Below are 20,779 nucleotides of genomic sequence, written 5' to 3' on the forward strand. Positions count from 1 at the left end.
GCTGTATCTGAATGGGAACGGCTGTATCTGAAAGGGAACGGCTGTATCTGAATGGGAACGGCTGTATCTGAAAGGGAACGGCTGTATCTGAAAGGGAACGGCTGTATCTGAAAGGGTAACGAAGAGAAAAGAAAGGTCACATGACTCCTGTCCTTCAGTCAGTGCTTTGGCTTATCACCTGAACACATCACTGACCGGTTTCACTCAAACCAGCCAACCTGTGCACTCAGGGCAAAGGATGCTGAGTTAGATTTTATTCCAAGACTTCAGCGAAAAAGCCAAAACCATGTTAGGCTCATCCTTATTTATTATTAATAATATACATTTATGGGCTTTCATCACATTTTAGAATTTATTTTAAGATTTCACTGTTTGTTTTTAAAGGACAGAACAGCTGGTATGTGGATAATAAATATTATCTATGGATATTTTATGTGTTTTTACTGTATTTTATTGATATTTTCATTTGTTGCCATTCTTATGCTTTGTATTTACCTTTTATACATTGTATTTTTTTCAAATTAGACTTTGAAATACAAAGATGTACAAGAGCTACTGTACAAATGAAGCGTATTCTTCTTCCCATAATGATAAATGATTGTTACTGTAAGAGGCACACATGCGTGACCTGCACTCCTATCTGAAAATGAGATTAGATTAGGTTAGATTTAGCTGTGTGTCCACCTCCAGCTGCCCCAGAGGCTCATGGGCCAGTTCTCCCCCTGCCCTCCTGCTCTGAATCCTTTCTACTGCATTCAGACTGATACACAAACACCCTCACTATGTGATTTAAAAATGCACCAACACACACTGTGTCATTTGAGCTCTGCATGGTTTGAGCAGTGTGATCTAAGTACTGTGTGATCTAAACAGAAACAGAATCTTTACAGAAAATGTCAAGGAGACATCATTTTTCCACAGTAACCACTGTTCACCTTTCGCAATGCAATTATGACAGAAAACATTTCAGACAAATAATTTCTTTATAACAAAAGAAAAGCAAAACACCAAAAACAATAACAGAATGATGGAGACAGGTATGTATACCCTTTCAGGTATGTATACCCTTTCAGGTATGTATGATGTATGAAGAGGTGATACTGACATACCTAAGAGCTGTGTCCTGATGGAGGAGCCGAGCAGTGCAGTGTGTGTGTGTGTGTGTGTGTGTGTGTGTGTGTGTGAGTGTGTGTTGATGGGGCTCTGAGCGGTGCAGTGTGTGTGTGAGTGTGTGTTGATGGGGCTCTGAGCGGTGCAGTATGTGTGTGTTGATGTGGCTCTGAGCGGTGCAGTGTGTGTGTGAGTGTGTGAGTGTGTGTGTGTGTGTGTGTGTGTGTGTGAGTGTGTGTGTGTGTGTTGATGGGGCTCTGAGCGGTGCAGTATGTGTGTGTTGATGGGGCTCTGAGCGGTGCAGTGTGTGTGTGTGTGTGTGTGTGTGTGTGTGTGTGTGTGTGTGTGTTGATGGGGTTCTGAGCGGTGCAGTGTGTGTGTGTGTGTGAGTGTGTGTTGATGGGGCTCTGAGCGGTGCAGTGTGTGTGTGTGTGTGAGTGTGTGAGTGTGTGTTGATGGGGCTCTGAGCGGCGCAGTGTGTGTGTGTGTGAGTGTGTGAGTGTGTGTGTGTGTGTGTGTGTGTGTGTGTGTGTGTGTGTGTGTGTGTGTGTGTGTGTGTGTGTGTGAGTGTGTGTTGATGGGGCTCTGAGCGGTGCAGTGTGTGTGTGTGTGTGAGTGTGTGAGTGTGTGTTGATGGGGCTCTGAGCGGCGCAGTGTGTGTGTGTGTGTGTGAGTGTGTGTGTGTGTGTGTGTGTGTGTGTGTGTGTGAGTGTGTGTTGATGGGGCTCTGAGCGGTGCAGTGTGTGTGTGTGTGTGAGTGTGTGAGTGTGTGTTGATGGGGCTCTGAGCGGCGCAGTGTGTGTGTGTGTGAGTGTGTGAGTGTGTGTGTGTGTGAGTGTGTGTGTGTGTGAGTGTGTGAGTGTGTGTGTGTGTGTGTGAGTGTGTGTGTGTGTGTGAGTGTGTGTTGATGGGGCTCTGAGCAGCGCTGTGTGAGCGTGTGAGTGTGTGTATCTCACTGTCGCAGGTGTGCGGGGAGCCGGCACAGACAGGCGCGTATGTCAGTGTTGGGTCCGGGCATCCTGCCTGTGTTTTCCCAGCGCTGGGACAGGGGGTGGTATCTGTGCAGCAGCTCGGTGTCACTGGAGTCCTCCATGCAGTACCCTCCCAAAACATACAGCCTGCCCTCCAGCACGGCGGAGGCGGCGCTGACGTGTGGCAGGGGGAGGGGCTCCAGGCTGCTCCAGGCGTCGCTGCGCGGGTCGTACGCCTCGCACGCCAGCTGGTCGGTGTAGTACTTCCGCAGGTTGCAGACGCCTCCGGCCACGTAGAGACGCCCCGCGAGGCTCTCCATGCAGTGCAGGGCGCGGTCACCCGCCATGGCGCTCAGCAGGGTGCTGCCTCGCTCCGGGTGGTACAGGAACATGGACACCAGGCACTCGTACCTGCAGTTAAACCCCCCCGAGACGAAGATCTCCCCCTCCCACACCACCGCGGCCTGCCCGCTCAGGGGCTGGTCCAGGGGTCGGGCGAGGCTGGGGGCCGGGGGGGGGGGACATTTATGAAGACAGGACGCAGCAGAAACAGGATAAGCGCAGACATTTTTACACTTTTCAAAGTGCACAATGTGTTCAGACCAAGGGTCACAGCCTGACCGCCCCTGTGCAGCTCTGAAACAATCTATAAAAACGAGCAAGTAGCAATGACTAACAAAAGGGAGAGGGCTAGTTTTAGTTTTCATTTTTCATACAATATTTTCATTTTTATTTTAATATAATATGCCTCAATATGAAATATATTGTGGTAATTGCACAATGTATTTCATGTCAATAAAGCAAAAATAGAATTTTTGAAAGCGCTGTGCACTGTTAAAAGGGCCAAGAAAATGTTAAGAATTGTTAACCTGACAGCCTACACCCTACCTCCAGCTCCTACACACTACCTCCTACACACTACCTCCTACACCCTACCTCCAGCTCCTACACCCTACCTCCTACATCCTACCTCCTACACCCTACCTCCAGCTCCTACACCCTACCTCCAGCTCCTACACCCTACCTCCTACACCCTACCTCCAGCTCCTACACCCTACCTCCAGCTCCTACACCCTACCTCCAGCTCCTACACCCTACCTCCAGCTCCTACATCCTACCTCCTACACCCTACCTCCTACACCCTACCTCCAGCTCCTACATCCTACCTCCTACACCCTACCTCCAGCTCCTACACCCTACCTCCTACACCCTACCTCCAGCTCCTACACCCTACCTCCTACACCCTACCTCCAGCTCCTACACCCTACCTCCTACACACTACCTCCTACACCCTACCTCCAGCTCCTACACCCTACCTCCAGCTCCTACACCCTACCTCCAGCTCCTACACCCTACCTCCAGCTCCTACACCCTACCTCCTACACCCTACCTCCAGCTCCTACACCCTACCTCCAGCTCCTACACCCTACCTCCTACACCCTACCTCCAGCTCCTACACCCTACCTCCAGCTCCTACACCCTACCTCCAGCTCCTACACCCTACCTCCAGCTCCTACACCCTACCTCCAGCTCCTACACCCTACCTCCAGCTCCTACACCCTACCTCCTACACCCTACCTCCAGCTCCTACACCCTACCTCCAGCTCCTACACCCTACCTCCAGCTCCTACACCCTACCTCCAGCTCCTACACCCTACCTCCAGCAGTCTGTGTCAGGGCAGTAGCACTCCACACTGTCCACATTGTTGTTGATATCTCTGTCTCCCCCGATGGCGTACAGGAGCCCCTCCCTCACCACCAGGGAGAAGTTGCTCCTGTGCTCCCTCAGGTCTGCCAGCCTGTGCCAGCTGCCCTTCAGGGGGTCATACCTGCGGCGGGGAGGGGAGGAGGGGGGGGTGTTACTCTGAGCGCGAAACGCTGCCACAACACCCCCGTAAGGGTGAGGAAAGCCGAAGGACTCCTATCCAACGGATGAGAGAGACAAGCTGACTCACCTGTAGGCAGATTTCAGGGTGTCTGACTTGGCATAGAAGTGGCACCCCCCGATCACATACAGCTGCCCCCGCAGCACCCCCAGCCCGTGCCTGAACCGGGCCGGCTCTGGCATCTCCCCCAGCAGCCTCCACTCCACCTCCTTCACCAGCCCGGTGCGAGTCCGCAGGGCGTGAGCGAACCACAGCTGCCGGCTGGGGCGGCGGCCGAGGTCGGGGTCCAGCCGGTCGCCCCCCACCAGGATCAGGGCGTCTTTGGGGTGGCGGACTCTGCAGGGGTCCCGGCCGTCGGACACGGGGAAGCCGAACTGCGACAGGGCAGAGCCGTACAGCTGCACCTCCCCTGCGCCGCTCACCTCCATGCCCAGGTTGACCGCCCGCACCTCGCAAAACTCCCGGAAGGTCATGAGGGGGAAGCGCACGGCCGCCATGAGGGGTGGGGCCCAGCGCAGACGCTCCTCCGGCTCCGCCTCCAGCCAGGCCACCACGGCGCGGAACACGGGCAGCTCGGACGCGGCACACAGCCCGTCGCAGCCAATCACCTCCAGCAGCCGCTCACCAGGCAGGTCCAGGAACTTGGGCGTGGCAGCCACCTCCTGGAAGTTGATAAGGAGGAAGTCCTTGGCCAGCTCCCGCAGGTCCGGCAGGCCGTAGGCCTCGGCGAAGGCCGCCACGTCCAGACAGGAGCGCGCGTCCATGCGGCCGCGCAGGAAGCGCAGGCACAGTGACAGGGCGGGCTGGACCTGCAGTTGCAGGGCGGAGCAGGTGAGCTCGAAAACCCCACCCCAGCCCAGGCCCAGGGTCCCACTGTAGCAGCAGTGCAGCAGGGCCTCCAGCTCCTCGCCCCCCAGCAACAGCAGCGTCACCACGCGCTGCGCGCTCTCCCGCATGCCGCTGCAGAACATGCCACGGAAGTAGTCGCTGCAGGCGGCCAGGATGGGCCTGTGCACTGGGGGTCACAAACACACCTGACTCAGAGCTGCACTGCCACACAGCTACACTGTACAGAGCTGCACTGCCACACAGCTACACTGTACAGAGCTACACTGCCAGACAGCTACACTGCCACACAGCTACACTGTACAGAGCTACACTGCCACACAGCTACACTGCCACACAGCTACACTGTACAGAGCTGCACTGCCACACAGCTACACTGCCACACAGCTACACTGTACAGAACTGCACTGCCACACAGCTACACTGCCACACAGCTACACTGTACAGAGCTACACTGCCACACAGCTACACTGTACAGAGCTGCACTGCCACACAGCTACACTGTACAGAGCTACACTGCCAGACAGCTACACTGCCACACAGCTACACTGTACAGAGCTACACTGCCACACAGCTACACTGCCACACAGCTACACTGTGCAGAGCTGCACTGCCACACAGCTACACTGTGCAGAGCTGCACTGCCACACAGCTACACTGTACAGAGCTACATTGCCACACGGCTACACTGTACAGAGCTACACTGCCACACAGCTACACTGTACAGAGCTACACTGCCAGACAGCTACACTGTACAGAGCTACATTGCCACACGGCTACACTGTACAGAGCTGCACTGCCACACAGCTACGCTGCCACACAGCTACACTGTACAGAACTGCACTGCCACACAGCTACACTGCCACACAGCTACACTGTACAGAGCTACACTGCCACACAGCTACACTGTACAGAGCTACATTGCCACACAGCTACACTGTACAGAGCTACATTGCCACACGGCTACACTGCCACACAGCTACACTGTACAGAGCTACATTGCCACACAGCTACACTGTACAGAGCTACATTGCCACACGGCTACACTGTACAGAGCTACACTGCCAGACAGCTACACTGTACAGAGCTACACTGCCACACGGCTACACTGCCACACAGCTACACTGTACAGAGCTGCACTGCCACATGGCTACACTGTACAGAGCTACACTGCCACACAGCTACACTGCCACACAGCTACACTGTACAGAGCTGCACTGCCACACAGCTACACTGCCACACAGCTACACAGCTGCACTGACTCTGACGTTTTCCATACAAACCCTTCCATCATAATGCAGAGCCAGTTTCATGCTGTTAAATCTGAATCTCTCCCTCATGCAGCCTACCTGGGAAACGTCTGCCCTCCACCTCCAGCTCCACGTCACACCCAAGCCGCTCCAACCACAGCTGCCTGACGGCGCTCAGAGCGAGCTCCATCTGCGTCTCCGCGGAGATCCTGCACTCCTCCGCCCTGGCCCCTCTCCCCTCCTCCTCGGTGCAGAGCTCCAGCACTCTGCTGGCTCCCAGGACGAGAGCCGCCGCCCGAATCTGGGCCACAGTGTCCCGGTTCAGCCCAGCGATGGCCCCAGTGTAGGCAAACTCCACCACGCTGGCCAGCCCCACACGCTGCACCTCCGCACTCAGCAGGACGGAGGCCTCCCAGCACCCCGCCCCCCCGCTCTGCAGGTGTTGGTGGAGCACGCTGCAGGTGGCAGCCATGATGGCAGAGTGTGTGTGGATGCTGGCCCCGTCCACAGTGCACAGCGTCAGGTCTGTGAGGAGTGCTGATGCCCTCAGCTCCTCCAGGGCGTGGAACAGCTCTCTGGGGTGTGTGTGTCTGCAGTGCATCTGCACCTCCTCCTCCTCACTCTGCTCCTCCCCCTCCTCCTGGCTCCTCCCCTTCGCTCCCATCCTGCGATTGTTGAACTCCACAATCCACTTCAGCTTCCTGTTTGCCTCCTCCAGCTTCTCTCCTCCCTCTTCCATCGCTCTCCTCCGCTGCTCCTTCTCTCTCTGCCACCGCTCCTCCCACCCCCGGGGCAGTCGTGGAGCCAGTGCCATTCCTGCAGTCCAGACCTGTAACTGAACTATACAGACCTGTAATGGAACTATACAGACCTGTAACAGAACTACACAGACCTGTAACTGAACTATACAGACCTGTAACAGAATTACAGAGACCTGTAATGGAACTACAGCTGACGTTAAGGAGCTGACAGAGGACGGTAATGTAACTTACAGAGGACGGTAATGTAACTTACAGAGGACGGTAACAGAGCTGACAGAGGACGGTAATGTAACTTACAGAGGACGGTAACAGAGCTGACAGAGGACGGTAATGTAACTTACAGAGGACGGTAATGTAACTTACAGAGGACGGTAACGGTCCTGTAGATCTCACAGCTCTGTTCCCCCTACTGTCATCTGTTCCTCTGTCTCACTTACACCTCTTTCTCACACACACACACACACACACACGCACACACACATTCTTTCTCTCTCTCTCACACACACACACACACAGACACACGCATTCTTTCTCTCTCTCTCTCACACACACACACACACACACACACACACACACACACTCTCTTCTTACACGTTTGAACTTCAGATGGTAAACACCGTGCTAATAATAGCTGGGTGTTGAGTTGCTGCTTTCTCTGTCCGTGTCGCATTTCTTATGCTTCAAAACTTCGTAAAAATTCCGTTAACAATTTTTACAAAGTTTTGAAGGTGACACAGTTTTAATAAATTTTTTTTACTTAAAGTTTTAATAAATTTCTGTCTCTCTCTTAGTTGTTAATATAAAAATAAAAAAACATACAAAATCAGCCCTAATCCAGCTCTAGTACCTTCCTTCTTCCTTCTCCTTGTGCTCACACTCTGACTCTGTTTCCACACTGCACTGGCTTCAGGCGCGAGGCCCCAGCCAGCGCACTGCAAAACCTGAGTGTTACAGAAACTACAACGAGTGCAGCAGGCAGCATCAGGGCTGCAGTGACTCAGCCCACTGTTGCCTGTCCACTGATGAAAGCTGGCTGGAAGTCAGCAGTATGAAAAAGAGTCTATTGGAGCTTAAACTGAAGAGCCACCATGGCGCATGGAACCAGGTACAAGACATCAAAGACATCAATGTCCTCAGGGAAATGCAAAGATCCTTGGGAGAAGTGAGTGTCATCAGACTGCCTCTGGACATCTGTTGAATGATGGATTGGTGATAAGAACACCCACACACATGGTGCTGCCATTGTACTCTGCAGAGAAAGCCAGATCCTCAGTGCAGACAGAGCCAGCGAGGGGAGTGATGAACAGGAGTGATGAACAAGTTCACGGCTCTGCCAGCTCACCACCGCACAGAGCCACGCACCAACTAAGAAAGCAGAGAACCAGGCTGGCAAGAGCTGGCACTGGTACCAAACGCGACACAGCACAGGCAGCCACAGACCAAACGCGACACAGCACAGGCAGCCACAGACCAAACGCGAGAGAGCACAGGCAGCCACAGACCAAACGCGAGAGAGCACAGGCAGCCACAGACCAAACGCGAGAGAGCACAGGCAGCCACAGACCAAACGCGACACAGCACAGGCAGCCACAGACCAAACGCGACAGAGCACAGGCAGCCACAGACCAAACGCGACAGAGCACAGGCAGCCACAGACCAAACGCGACACAGCACAGGCAGCCACAGACCAAACGCGACACAGCACAGGCAGCCACAGACCAAACGCGACAGAGCACAGGCAGCCACAGACCAAACGCGACACAGCACAGGCAGCCACAGACCAAACGCGACACAGCACAGGCTGCCACAGACCAAACGCGACAGAGCACAGGCAGCCACAGACCAAACGCGACACAGCACAGGCAGCCACAGACCAAACGCGACACAGCACAGGCAGCCACAGACCAAACGCGACAGAGCACAGGCAGCCACAGACCAAACGCGACACAGCACAGGCAGCCACAGACCAAACGCGACACAGCACAGGCTGCCACAGACCAAACGCGACACAGCACAGGCAGCCACAGAAGCAGTGAGAAGAACAGCACAGGAGAATGACTAGATGACTTTTTTATTTGTACTTTTCAAACAGACCTCCTATGTGTCTATCCCACCCGCCTGCAGCGGGAGCCGCTGTGCTTTCCAGCCTTTCCCATCACACCTTGCCATCTCTGCCACGACCCTCCCCTGCTGTTCAAGCTCGGAAGTGCTGCCGCTCACAGTCTGAGCACCATCACTTTCAGTTTTAAATGCTACCCCCCCCCCATCTCCTGCTGTAGAGAATGACTCCTTGGGACACCACAAACCTCAAACCACAAAGCACTGTTGCTGATTTCAGTTTCCAGGTTTCAGCTGCTGCTTCGCAGAATGACCAACAGGTGGCCTCATAACTTCCTGTCAGGGTTCCCGGCTGCTGCTTCTTGGTATAACCACCAGATGACCTGACTTTCTGCAAGTCTTCCTCTTTCTCAGTGTTGAGTTTGTATGCACCAAGCCTGCTTTTGCTTCCCAAGCCTTCCATAAAGAAAACCTTCTTTTCTTTGAGTCTGAGTCTGGTGTTTGAGACACCTTTGTGTCCTGAGTCATCACTGTGTTTGGATTCATCCTGCTCTTTGTAACACAGTGTGATCCCACATGTCAGGAAATCAGAGCTGTAGACCCCATACTGAAATATCCAACATGGTCCCAAAAACAACTCTATGCCTCCTGCAGGTACCTAGCACAGTTCAGCCACCAACTCTTACTGCTGAGCTCAATGAAAATATGGTAACATTAATATGGTGACTAAAGTTTCTTGCAAACGATACTTGCTCATTTCAAGAACTCAAGAAAGGTGTGGAATGACAATTATTTCTCAAAGGAATCTCATGTATCAAAATAGCAAATAAATGTCAAGACACTCATTTTGGGAAATGTCCAATTTTATTTATTACACATAATAATAATAACCACAGTATGCTGTCCACATATTGCAACCTTCACCAGTATATAGAAATGCATGTGCTAATTAATATTAAACAAAGAAAAACTAAATCATTATGCCACTGAGCCATTCCTCCCAGTGTCTAGACACAAAGATCTAATATGATGAAAAAAAATTGAAGAATCATAAAAATGTGTCTGTAGTGAATTGAAAGAGAAAATAAGTGGCAGGTTTAAAATAAAACCAGTTCATAATACTAATCAAGTGGTGAAGAAATAATAGTAATGACAATAATCACGAAAATTGCTTGATTTCAGTCATGTAGTAACTATACGGGAAAGGAAAATCTACAAAACATAGAAGAAACAAAAATGGCATATTTTAAAAATCAGAAGAGAATTCCAAGAGAGAATTTATCATTCTCCTCGATCCTGGCCACAATGTTGCCTTTAACCTGGCAACCCAAGATTTTATAGTATAGTTTTTATGAAGCAAATAAAATTATTATCTGTTCATTTGAAATTTCTGAAGTCACACTTGTCACATACTGAAGGACTTCCAGCTGCCCCTGTCATAAGCCTGAATGCTCACTGAAACAGGTCTGTGCTTTGCAATGGGAAACAAAGGCCAGCATGGTGGCAGTACCCAATCCCATCAGTGGAGGGAGACAAGCATTCACTTCTCACTTTTAACTGCATTGCATGGGAGGAGAAAGGTATATATCTACACAACAGCTTTTCTCAATTTCCTTAATAAAAACACTGCAAAAAGCAAGCATTTTCCTGTAAGAATGTCTATACTGATGTCTTGCATGTGTAGCTGTTTAGCTGTCCTCTAACAGTGTGAAGTTCAAACCAAGCTAGAATTTCTGTTGCTTTTAGATATAGGAAGGCAAAGAAGAGGCTATTCCCCTGAGGATGCCCACATGCTCCTGTAACTTAACAGATGTATCCCTCACTATCTGTATGAACTTCCTGGTGTCTGATTTGCTCCTGCCTCCTGTCCGTGTTGAGGTGGGGTCACTGTCAGCCGCTCTGACTTCATTTGAGCAATTAGGCGTTTCCTGATTTATGGCATGTAACTCTCTGGAATCTGCCACAATGAAATAGATATCGAGGGCGAGAAAGAGAGCTGAGAACACTCCTGTCACTACTTCTGCTGTCCTCACAATTCTAGCTGATTGTGCTGCTACCCTGCCGATTGTTGCAACCTGGGTCACACGGACGAGCTCTCCAATGCCCCCCAGACCCCTCGCTATCCTCACTCCTGCTTCTGCCACCTCTGCCGGATTGAGCTGGGGGTTCTCACCGCTGCTGTTGTGCTCCATTGCCTCCAGACCAATTCTGATAGTCTGGGTGTAAATGACAATCTTGTCCATCTTCTCCTGAAACTCAGTTATGATGTTTTGGAAGGTGCTGCGATTTGTGCGCTCTTTGACCATGCTGGTGATGTTAGAGGCAGCACCGGTCACCCCTCCAAACACGCCCACCCCAATCCCCACCCCCGTCACGATCAGAGACGCCCCCAGAGTGAAGGGGGCCAGAATAAGCCCAACTATAGAGGTGATCCCCCCTGCTGCCCCCACCACTCCTCCCACCAGACTGCCGACAGTGGTTCCAAAGTGCCGACGCTCCAAATCATCAGCCATCTGTTTCAGCTCTGTAACTTTCTCCTGGAGCTCTTCAACAGTGTTCTTCACCTGTAAGAACAAGTCACAGTTAACAACTTTTGTAAATGTGTCAGACCCACGTCTAGACTGCTTCAGCTGGAGGGGCAGAGGGATGCTGGATGGGTAGCTGAATTACAGTGGATTTTTTCTTTTTGATGTAAACAGTGTACTGTACTGTACAGTCTACTAACAGCATGGCTTACCCTTCAAACACAGCTTTACTGTAAGGTTACTGTGTAGAACAAAATAATGTTTGTTTCTCTTTTGTTTTCAATCTACCTCCTCCACCCTCTTTAGAGGACAACTCTGCCATAAAGCCCAATTATTTCACATGATCTTTGGTCAGAGAGGGTACTCTTATGATACCAGGATAAAGAGCGTTAGCGTTTGCTTCCTAGCGTGCATCACCAGAGGTACAGGTTTGCATTTGTATGTGCTGCTTTATGAATGTTTTATTATTCTGTTCATGGTTATTGTTATGTTTAAATGTTTTTTAGACATTGTTAATTTCAATCCTGTGCTTTTTAGTCAGCTACTTTTTGACACTGTGCATGTTTAGTTTGTTCTGTTTTAAGAATTTCCCTAATTTATTAGAAATATGTGGGGAATTTCTACATTTCTGCTTTCACAGAAAGTGTGGTCTACATAGGTGACATCGATGTGTAGATTTTATTGAAATATTTCATAATCTGGCAGTGTGCAGAGATCATTTTCAAGATTGTTTTAACCCAGTAATATGCCCAGTAATATACTCCAGGGTGTGCTATATTGTGATTATTGGTACAAACTTTTTTGACATGATTATCCTAGAATCTCATAGATGTGTACATTATGAATACATATAAAAAGCAATATTTTATTTTCTAATAAATTATTTCCATATTCATGTTTGATATAATAACAATACTAATTTGATTGTATCGGATTTTTATCTTTGTTTTAGGCATACATTTTTTTCACGCTAGCAGGCATTGGGGACACTGTATAGCACTAACCTACATGGAGACACATCAGAAATGGCAGAATATCTCAGTCTTTGGCTGAACAGCATTCAAAAAGTGATCACCAAGGGACATCACCTGTTCTTTAAGGAATTTAAGAATAAATGGCTTCATCAGAATCTCGCTGGCAGAGGGTCGTTCCGGCTGTTGGAGCTCATTCACAAGAGCATGGATATCATGGGAGAACTGCCCAGACACTGATGGGTAGGGACCATTCAGTATTTTGGAAATGACATCATCTAGTGTTACTCCTGGGAACTAGAGGAAAATATTTAGACATTATGGTCATTAACATCTGTTTAATAAGATGTTTAGGAAGGTCCTTGTTTAGGATGAGCAATAAATGACTGAGATGTACTTACTGAACTGCACATCTTAAATTGTGTGAACTGTGGCTTTTTGCTGGTTTATGTGAATGAATGTCTAATTGAAGGTGTTTCTATGGGAAAGCAATACATAGTGGGAGTAGAAAATAATACTTACTGTAAGGTAACTAATATTATTTAAGTTTAAAGCAGCTGTGGGAAAGATAACTCCACATGCACACTAACACCTGGTGGAGACAGCAGCCCTGATCACTGTTCTGAGTAACCCAAGCCCAAAGTGTGTATTCAGTAAAATACATCACACACATCAAATATCAGGTTTGCCACCACACTGAAGCTCAGGCGTGAAATAACATTACACATTTTCAAAGCCTTTTCACAATCTGCTTTTCATATAATAGTTCATCTTAAAGACAATATGATAATATGACGTGTTAACTCGTTAAAGATCACTTTGTTTCTTTGTTTTTTCTATTTTATTTAGTTGTTCTCTAAATGCTGATAGCAAATGCCTACCTAAACTAAGAAATGTTTATTTAATGTTTGAATCTCATGTCTGTAAGATCATGTTTAAGCTCCTTCCTATGAGTATGAAAAGAATGCGTCACTCACTGCCGGCTGAAGCATGCACAGCTCGTAGAGCACACAGCCCAAAGACCAAACATCACTGGAAAGAAGGAAAAATACTTTTCATCACAATCACTGTCTCAGCCATAAAAACTTTTTCATATATATAATATAGCATTTCCTACATTTTTGTAAATATGTAAAAGATCAAACATAACCAGAGAGGTTATCTAACATTATTATCATTTGTTTATGCTTCATTTAACTCAATTATAAGAATTTCATAAGTGTGTTTTTGGTTACTCATGCAGAACAGGGGTTTTGGAGGTATAACGGGGAGGTGCAGAAATGATGGGACAGAGAGTATGTCAAATCATGGAAACACCAAGTGAAAAAGGACTCATGTTTTGAAATAGCTAAAAATAATTACATTATAATTAAAAATGAGATCTATACATGTGTTTCATATCAACGTTATTAATTACCGAAATGTTTCTGCTATCAGAGACATTTTAAAATCAGTGCTTTCATATGTGAGTTTCTAAAGCAACATGAGAGATCTAGCAGATTCTGAGAGAGGTAAAATAGCTGGTGCCCAAATTGCAAGTAATCAGTCACAGAAGTGGTAAAATTATTTAGTGTCAATATGCAAATTTGATTTGCATATTGTGTATTCAAGAATAATATCACAATTTAATGTAATGTAATATAACAATCCCTATATTGTGTATAATTATTTAAACAAACAATGATTTTTGGAGCTGGAGGTCTATGTGGATGATGGGGGCCGTGATATAAGTGAATGAATTGTGTAAATACCAATTCCTTCAGTAAGTCTGCTGCAGTGCGTGGATTTTTAAAGGAATTAAAAATGTTGTCTGAAATGTATATAAAACATTGTACAATACCTTTTTTTATCAGGAGGCTGATCTCTCAAAATTTCTGGAGCCAAGTAATTTAACAGTCGCCAAGATGATGTCTGTGATTCTGAAGTCCTGAAACAATTAAATTACAAACAAAACTGATCAAAGAACTGGAACATACTTCATAAGCTGCACAAAGCGTCTGTTAAAACAAGCTTGTGTGTCTGTCATGTTCAGTGAACTCTAAAATTGTGTGCAGCTTGTCTGATATTAATGATAAAGACGTCATTTGGTCGACATAGTAATTCATTATAAACACAGCTCCATTATGAAACCCAAAAGATTTTACAAAACAGATTGTACAACATTTAATGTACAACTGGGAACTATTATTCATCTTGTTCTTTCCACCAAAGGAAAGGAAAAGGTACCTTTGAAGGTGTCTTGAAGATGTACAGTCTCTCAGCCGAACTGTCCCATATTTGGTGAAGAGAATGCTCTAAAAGTAAACAATAAAAATAATACACTGAAAGATGTAAGTGCAAAGAATAACATAATTAAATTATGTTTCAAAATTACACTTGCAAACTCTTTTTTTCCAGACGAAATTGCATAGCTTATGTTTAGATGGTTCAATATTCACATTACTGTTACAGGCTACACAGCGCCCTCCTGTGGAGTGGGTGCTATGCAACACCCTTATCCAGCACGACTTACACTAATTCAATACATTTCCATAATTAGCTGCTCAGATGGTTAAACATTATTGTCATCCTTGAAATGTAATGTAAGTGTGGGGTACATTACCACAGTGAATGATTAACTATCACTACCAATTCTCAGTCAGCCACACAAATGTGTATCACCACCACACATTCAGCTCTGAGCTTATACCCCTGCCAAAGCTTCAGTGTCACCAGGCTTTTATTCTATGTTTAAATCACAACCTGTTTTACAACAGCTAGCTTTAATCACACTGTTAGGACAGGGAGAGGTCAGAGATCCCAGGTGTAGTCTGAGTAGCTATCATATGTGAGTCAGTGGATCTGATTATTACGCTGCATGGTAGAATTACAGTGAATGAATACAAAGCCATATTAGGTGACCAGGTGCACTCCATGGTGCAGATATTGTTTCCTCAAGATTTTCCCATATTCTGTGACGAAAAAGCCCTCACACACCCTGAGAAAAGGACTGGAGGACTGGTTCATGAACCCCAGGATGAAGTCAAACACCTTCCACGGCCTCCCCAACTGTCTCCTTTCACAGCCATTTTGCCTGATTTTACTTAAAGCCATAGAAGTGCAACACAGCGCACAGGAGCAGGAGACAGTCACTCCGATCCAGAGCAGAGCTACTGTGGCTGGCAAATAAAAGCAATCATTTATAAACCACAGCTACTTTTGCAGGTCTCTCTAGCTGTTGCTATGTGATCTGTGTATATCATTACCACTCATAATCACTTACAATCACTATCAAACAGAGTAAAAACATGTAACATGAAACATTATTGGACCAATAATGTGGGACTTCAGATTTTCACCCTGTACAGCTTCCTCCTCACTAACTTCCTCCGCAGTTTATGTTCTTGCAATTTTACATTTACTGGTAAAATTACTGGCAAAGTTACAGACCGACAACTGTTTTCCGTTATGAATCCTGCTCCTTAACCACTATGCTACACTGTCTTTCACCAGTAGAGGGCAGTAGTTATGTTCGTAGTGTATTTGCTCTTTTTCCCCACTAGATGGCAGCAGTGATATTAGTGTTATTCTGTGTTTCCCCACTAGATGGCAGCGGTGGTTTAATGGTGTTATTCTGACTTTCCCCAGCAGATGGCAGTAATGGTATTAGTGGTGTTTTTGCTCTCAGAAGATGGTAGCAGTGGTGTTAATTACATTACATTACATCACTTTCGGTGACAAGTTCTGCTCCTTAACCACCCTGCTACACGGCAGCATCTTGTAACCATGCTTAGCTTTCTGTACCATGTCACATTTAATGCTACAAAGAGTAGAAGCCCCACATAAAATAAAAATAAAAATAATAACTCTGGGATCAGAAACAAAATAATAATAGTAATATTAAAAAATATATGACATACTAGTCTCAACATGAAAACACAAATTAAATAATTTATATTACCCCAAGGACAAGATATGTGATATCTAGATATGTGAACATGATTAATAAATTTAACAGCCACATCAGATAATTGAATAATCGATTCATCTTCACATTCTTTTCTAATGCACAGGTTGTGATCGACCTTCACATAGTTACAATATTTCACTCTTCCTGTCTTCAGATCTTTCTTGAGATTCATAACTGTGCTAAAATTGCTTTTTTACTCCTGCTGTGGAGTTGGTAATGCTATGGCAGCTAACAACACTCCTTATCACGCAGCCAAGAGGAAACCGAATGAAAACTGTTTCATAGCAGACAGTACCTGGGGATTTAGGTCATCATAGTGTATGTCGTTGTCATGCGTGTGCTTCAGGGCTATGCAGATCTGCACAAACCAGTCCAGAATCTGTGAATTCAGACAGTGTGTGCATATATGGGGATACACACATCAAATCAGGCAGTGTTAACATACATCAGATGCACGTTCATGTAACATCATAATTCATACACAGACCTTATTGAATTCGCTTACCTGATCTTCTGTGAAATTTTCACCTCTTTTTCCCTTGCTTTCAATCTTTTGGGAAGCATCCTCCTCACAATAGTCCATAACAACATAGAGGCTGTTATTTTCTGCGAAAGAGTGTAGGTTTGATTACTGATCAGTCTGCACTACAATATCAATCAATACATAGACTGAATTACTCTGTTTTTCAAATGACTAATTATTAACAATAGGTGTGAGTAAGAAATTAACATTTACATGCAGTCATCAAGCAGGGAACATTATGAAAAAGGTGTTCAGATTAAGAATGTGTCCATATGTACTAAATAATTAGTATAATATTTGTAATATAGCACCATTGTGGGAATTATTTCATACAACCATATGTTAATCATCCAGGTTTTGCAATATATCTTCTAAGTTGGTATTCAATATCAAAATCATCACGGGTGAGTATATACCTCAGTAATTTTGTTGCAATATATTTATGAAGCATTCAGCAATTGAGCACACATAGGCTCTTAAACACTGCATGCTGGGAAATATGCTACATCTGATGAGGCAATCACTTTGTAATGAATATGCATATAATGATACATTATGCTACAGATCCCCTTCAAATCTGGTAAGATTATTTTCTTGTTAAAAACTCAGAGAAAGTGTTATTAAAAAGCTCTTCCAGCTTTATGATTGGTATCTCAGTTTCTGTTAGTTTAAGGATTTTAAAACACTTGCTTTTAACAGCGGATGCTTTGAAGATGATTTTGGGAAGTGACACAGCCTTCTGCATTAAATTTCCCCTGGTGATTTAAGTTTATGAATGGCAATTCTAGAATTAACTACAGAGGCATTTCATCCACAGGCCTGAGCAATGGAACTGCTGAGACCAGTTTGTTATTTCATTCACTCCTGTGAATGCGCTGATTCCCTCAGCCTTTGCAAACGTATTTGACTTCTAACAACATTACTGTTGTTTGCTGTTTTAGTTTGTTTTACACTTTTAAAATTGTAACTGGTTTAAATAGGTCTTTATCTGCCAGAGATTCCCATTTGATAATCTGTAAAATGACCAGTTCGACTTCCATAGCTAAAGAAATAGTGATCTATAAAGGCAATCAGGCAGAACAGGATATGTTCAAGGAGTTCACTATGACTTATACTACAAAAACTACTTTGGCAACAGTTACCAGCAATGATATTTAGTGACATTACCTTGAAATGATTCCTTGTACTGGACAGTGAAGGGAAGCTTCATTTCTCTTACAGCATTCATTTTTTGGACCAAGGAAATCTTAAAAATGAATGAATGAATGAATAAATAAGTTGATTAATTAATTAATTAATACACAACCCATGTCTGAATACTGCCTTTGTGATTTATGTTTAATCAAAAGTCATAATCTAGCTTTGGAATAAACATGCAACTGAGGCAGTAGTATCTGAAGACAGGTCCTGTGTGCTTTGCTAGTATTTAATTCTTTTAATCATCTTTACCGTTTCATTCTGACCTCCTCTGAGTTTCTGTATCATGTACTGTCTTCCATCCTCATCGCCTGTCGCCAGAGCAGCGGCCTGAGCTCCTCTCGGCTCGACGTCTTTCACCAGGCTGTATTTATGCCTCTTCAGAACCGCCTTTGCATTTTCCATTGTGATAAGCTGCACAGCTATGAGAACATTTGTTATTTATTCTATTATAAATTTATCACACATTACAATATGACTTAACACTTACTAGTGTTCATTAATAAAAACAATCTCTGGCTTGATTAAAATTTATGAGAAGCAAAGCAGACGTTCATGACATTTTGATCCCTCCTCATGCTGAAAATTAAAAAAATAAATATACCATTTAATATACAAGGAAGACTTTATTGATCAGGTAAAAATGTCGACAGGTAACATGTAGTGGTGACTTCCTAGAAGTATGAAAACACATTTTGGTAGCGTGTGGTTACCATGGTTACTGTGGTAAATGGGAGCTGTCAGGAGGGTCCTACAGACACACGGCTGAATGCCAGGGAGAAGTGCAGCATCACTGGCTGTGAGCTCATCAGCAAAAGAGGAGGTGGGGAACTGACCCCTTGCAAGGATATCTGTGTTAAATTCCTGGGGATGCTTGTCTGTACTTTGATCCTAAAGAACACTATGTTCTATGACAGCACCAAAAAAGTCTGTCAGGGAAGAGAGACATAAATAACAGGTCATCTTAATTTCCCCTGGGAAAATGTGTCAGTGCATGGAGAATTTTAACCACATTGCTTGAAATTTGTGCATGATTTTTTTCATCTTGCCTGATATTCCTGATTAACTTTGCAGTGCTGACATAGCTGTGTCATTGTCTCCAGCTATAGCAGTTTTAATTGACAATGAGCTCGTTTTAATGTGATGAGGGAGAAATAGGCAGACTGGATACAGACTCTGAGATTAGAAATGATGACTGAGAAGTGATGCAAGTGAAAAGAAATAATCTATTTTGAATTGTCACCAGTCTCTGAGTGGATAAATAAATCTTTCTGAAAGTCTTTAAGAATATGAAATGCATGTTGAAAAGTGCATTCAGAAAGCATTAAATTAGCAAATCATAAAATGTGTGTTTATCCCAGCTATGGGTAAAATAATGCTACTGCCTCACAGCTCAGGGGACCAGCCCGGAAGGAGAGGGAGCCGCGTTTTACACAGCAAGTCGATAAGATTATTTTGGCTGTGGCCCAAGGATGTGAAGAAAATGTCTGATATTATGAAAAAACACATGAGGGTGGCCTAATGGCCATTTGAGAAGCAAATTTAAAGACATACAGTATGTGGCAAGGGGCGTAATTTTCCATATGGACGGTAGGGACATGTCCCTACCAATATTTGAGCGAACTTGTTTGCATTATCTTTGGAGTGAAGTCATATTACATAATTCCGATGTCCCCTCAGTTGTTGTGTCCCTGCCAATGCTGAGACCAAACCTACACCCTTGATATGTGGACTCAAATTAGGTTCACAATTTGAATTTGCATTTTTGTAACGCATTTGACAAAGCAAGCCTACCACACGCGGGACTCACTAAACCACTGAATAACTGAAATCAACAGGAATTCATAGCTATGTCACAGCAGATTAAAAATAATATGTCAAACAAATGCCACATTGGTTTGGTAAAGGTAAAACACAAGGGACAAAGCAAAAACACTGCAAGATAACAGGGTCAGTCCACATGAGAGTCTGCATTCAGCAAACTACAGAAGAGTGATGTCAGCTTAATATATTGCATGGGACTTATGAATGGCGTATAAACCTAAGAAATAAAGTACATCCACACAAACGGTGAGTGAAGTGCCACAACATTGTTGTTTTGGAGTGTAGGGAAATCAGTTTGCATGTGCAGACCTGACCTATGGACCATGTAAAATGGATGATCCCAATTTAAAGATGACATAGAATGGATGAACAGAGTATTTTACCTTGTTCTCTGATGTTAACATAGAAGGTATGCAACTTTGGTTTGTCACAAAACAGCTCGGGTGATAATTTACAAGCCCATTTACAACCCTATAATTTGGCCTTGGAATAAAACAGTCTATTTTCTCCACTATCTGGCACCTACATTAATAATTAAGTACGCTTTACGCTGATTGGCTGTCTAGCAGCCAATGACCGTTCACAACGCGCTCAAGCAACTTCAACCTGAATCGCCAACTCCAAGTGGTAACGTTGGATAATCTTATGCTATACTGGAGCGATAGAAGCGTGGAGCGCACACACATTGACCCATACAAGTTTGAGTATCAAAGTATACAAGTTTGAGTATCAAACGCTGAGCAAATCCTGCTCGAAATTGTCCCAGGTTAGTGAAACTGTCTGAGGTAAAATGAGTAGAACAAACTAACAACCTTGGGTTGAAAGTATGTGGAAAAATCAGCCATCCGTGTCAACAATTCGGTTTCCTGGGAAAGGTGTGAAACGTATGGTCACCGCTTGCACACCCT

The 20,779-nt window shown here is 45.4% G+C and overlaps 1 protein-coding gene across 2 annotated transcripts; it reads right to left on the reverse strand.

Moving 5' to 3' along the window:
* Window positions 1-1,998: 1,998 nt before the first annotated feature.
* On the reverse strand, window positions 1,999-7,264 carry si:ch211-63p21.8 (kelch-like protein 33). Of its 2 annotated transcripts, none has more exons than XM_036551632.1 (5): window positions 7,188-7,264; window positions 6,163-6,903; window positions 4,037-4,982; window positions 3,740-3,910; window positions 1,999-2,582 (listed from the first exon to the last, which is right to left on the reverse strand). In XM_036551632.1, exons 2-5 carry the CDS (start codon window positions 6,875-6,877, stop codon window positions 2,063-2,065), a joined length of 2,352 nt encoding a protein of 783 aa, XP_036407525.1. In that variant the 5' UTR covers window positions 6,878-6,903; window positions 7,188-7,264; the 3' UTR covers window positions 1,999-2,062. The 2 variants fall into 2 exon arrangements, with proteins under 2 accessions (XP_036407525.1, XP_036407524.1); XM_036551631.1 differs by having other exon boundaries at window positions 6,163-6,934.
* Window positions 7,265-20,779: the final 13,515 nt, after the last annotated feature.

The sequence above is a fragment of the Megalops cyprinoides genome, chromosome 18 (assembly GCF_013368585.1).
Source record: "Megalops cyprinoides isolate fMegCyp1 chromosome 18, fMegCyp1.pri, whole genome shotgun sequence".
NCBI lineage: Eukaryota > Metazoa > Chordata > Actinopteri > Elopiformes > Megalopidae > Megalops > Megalops cyprinoides.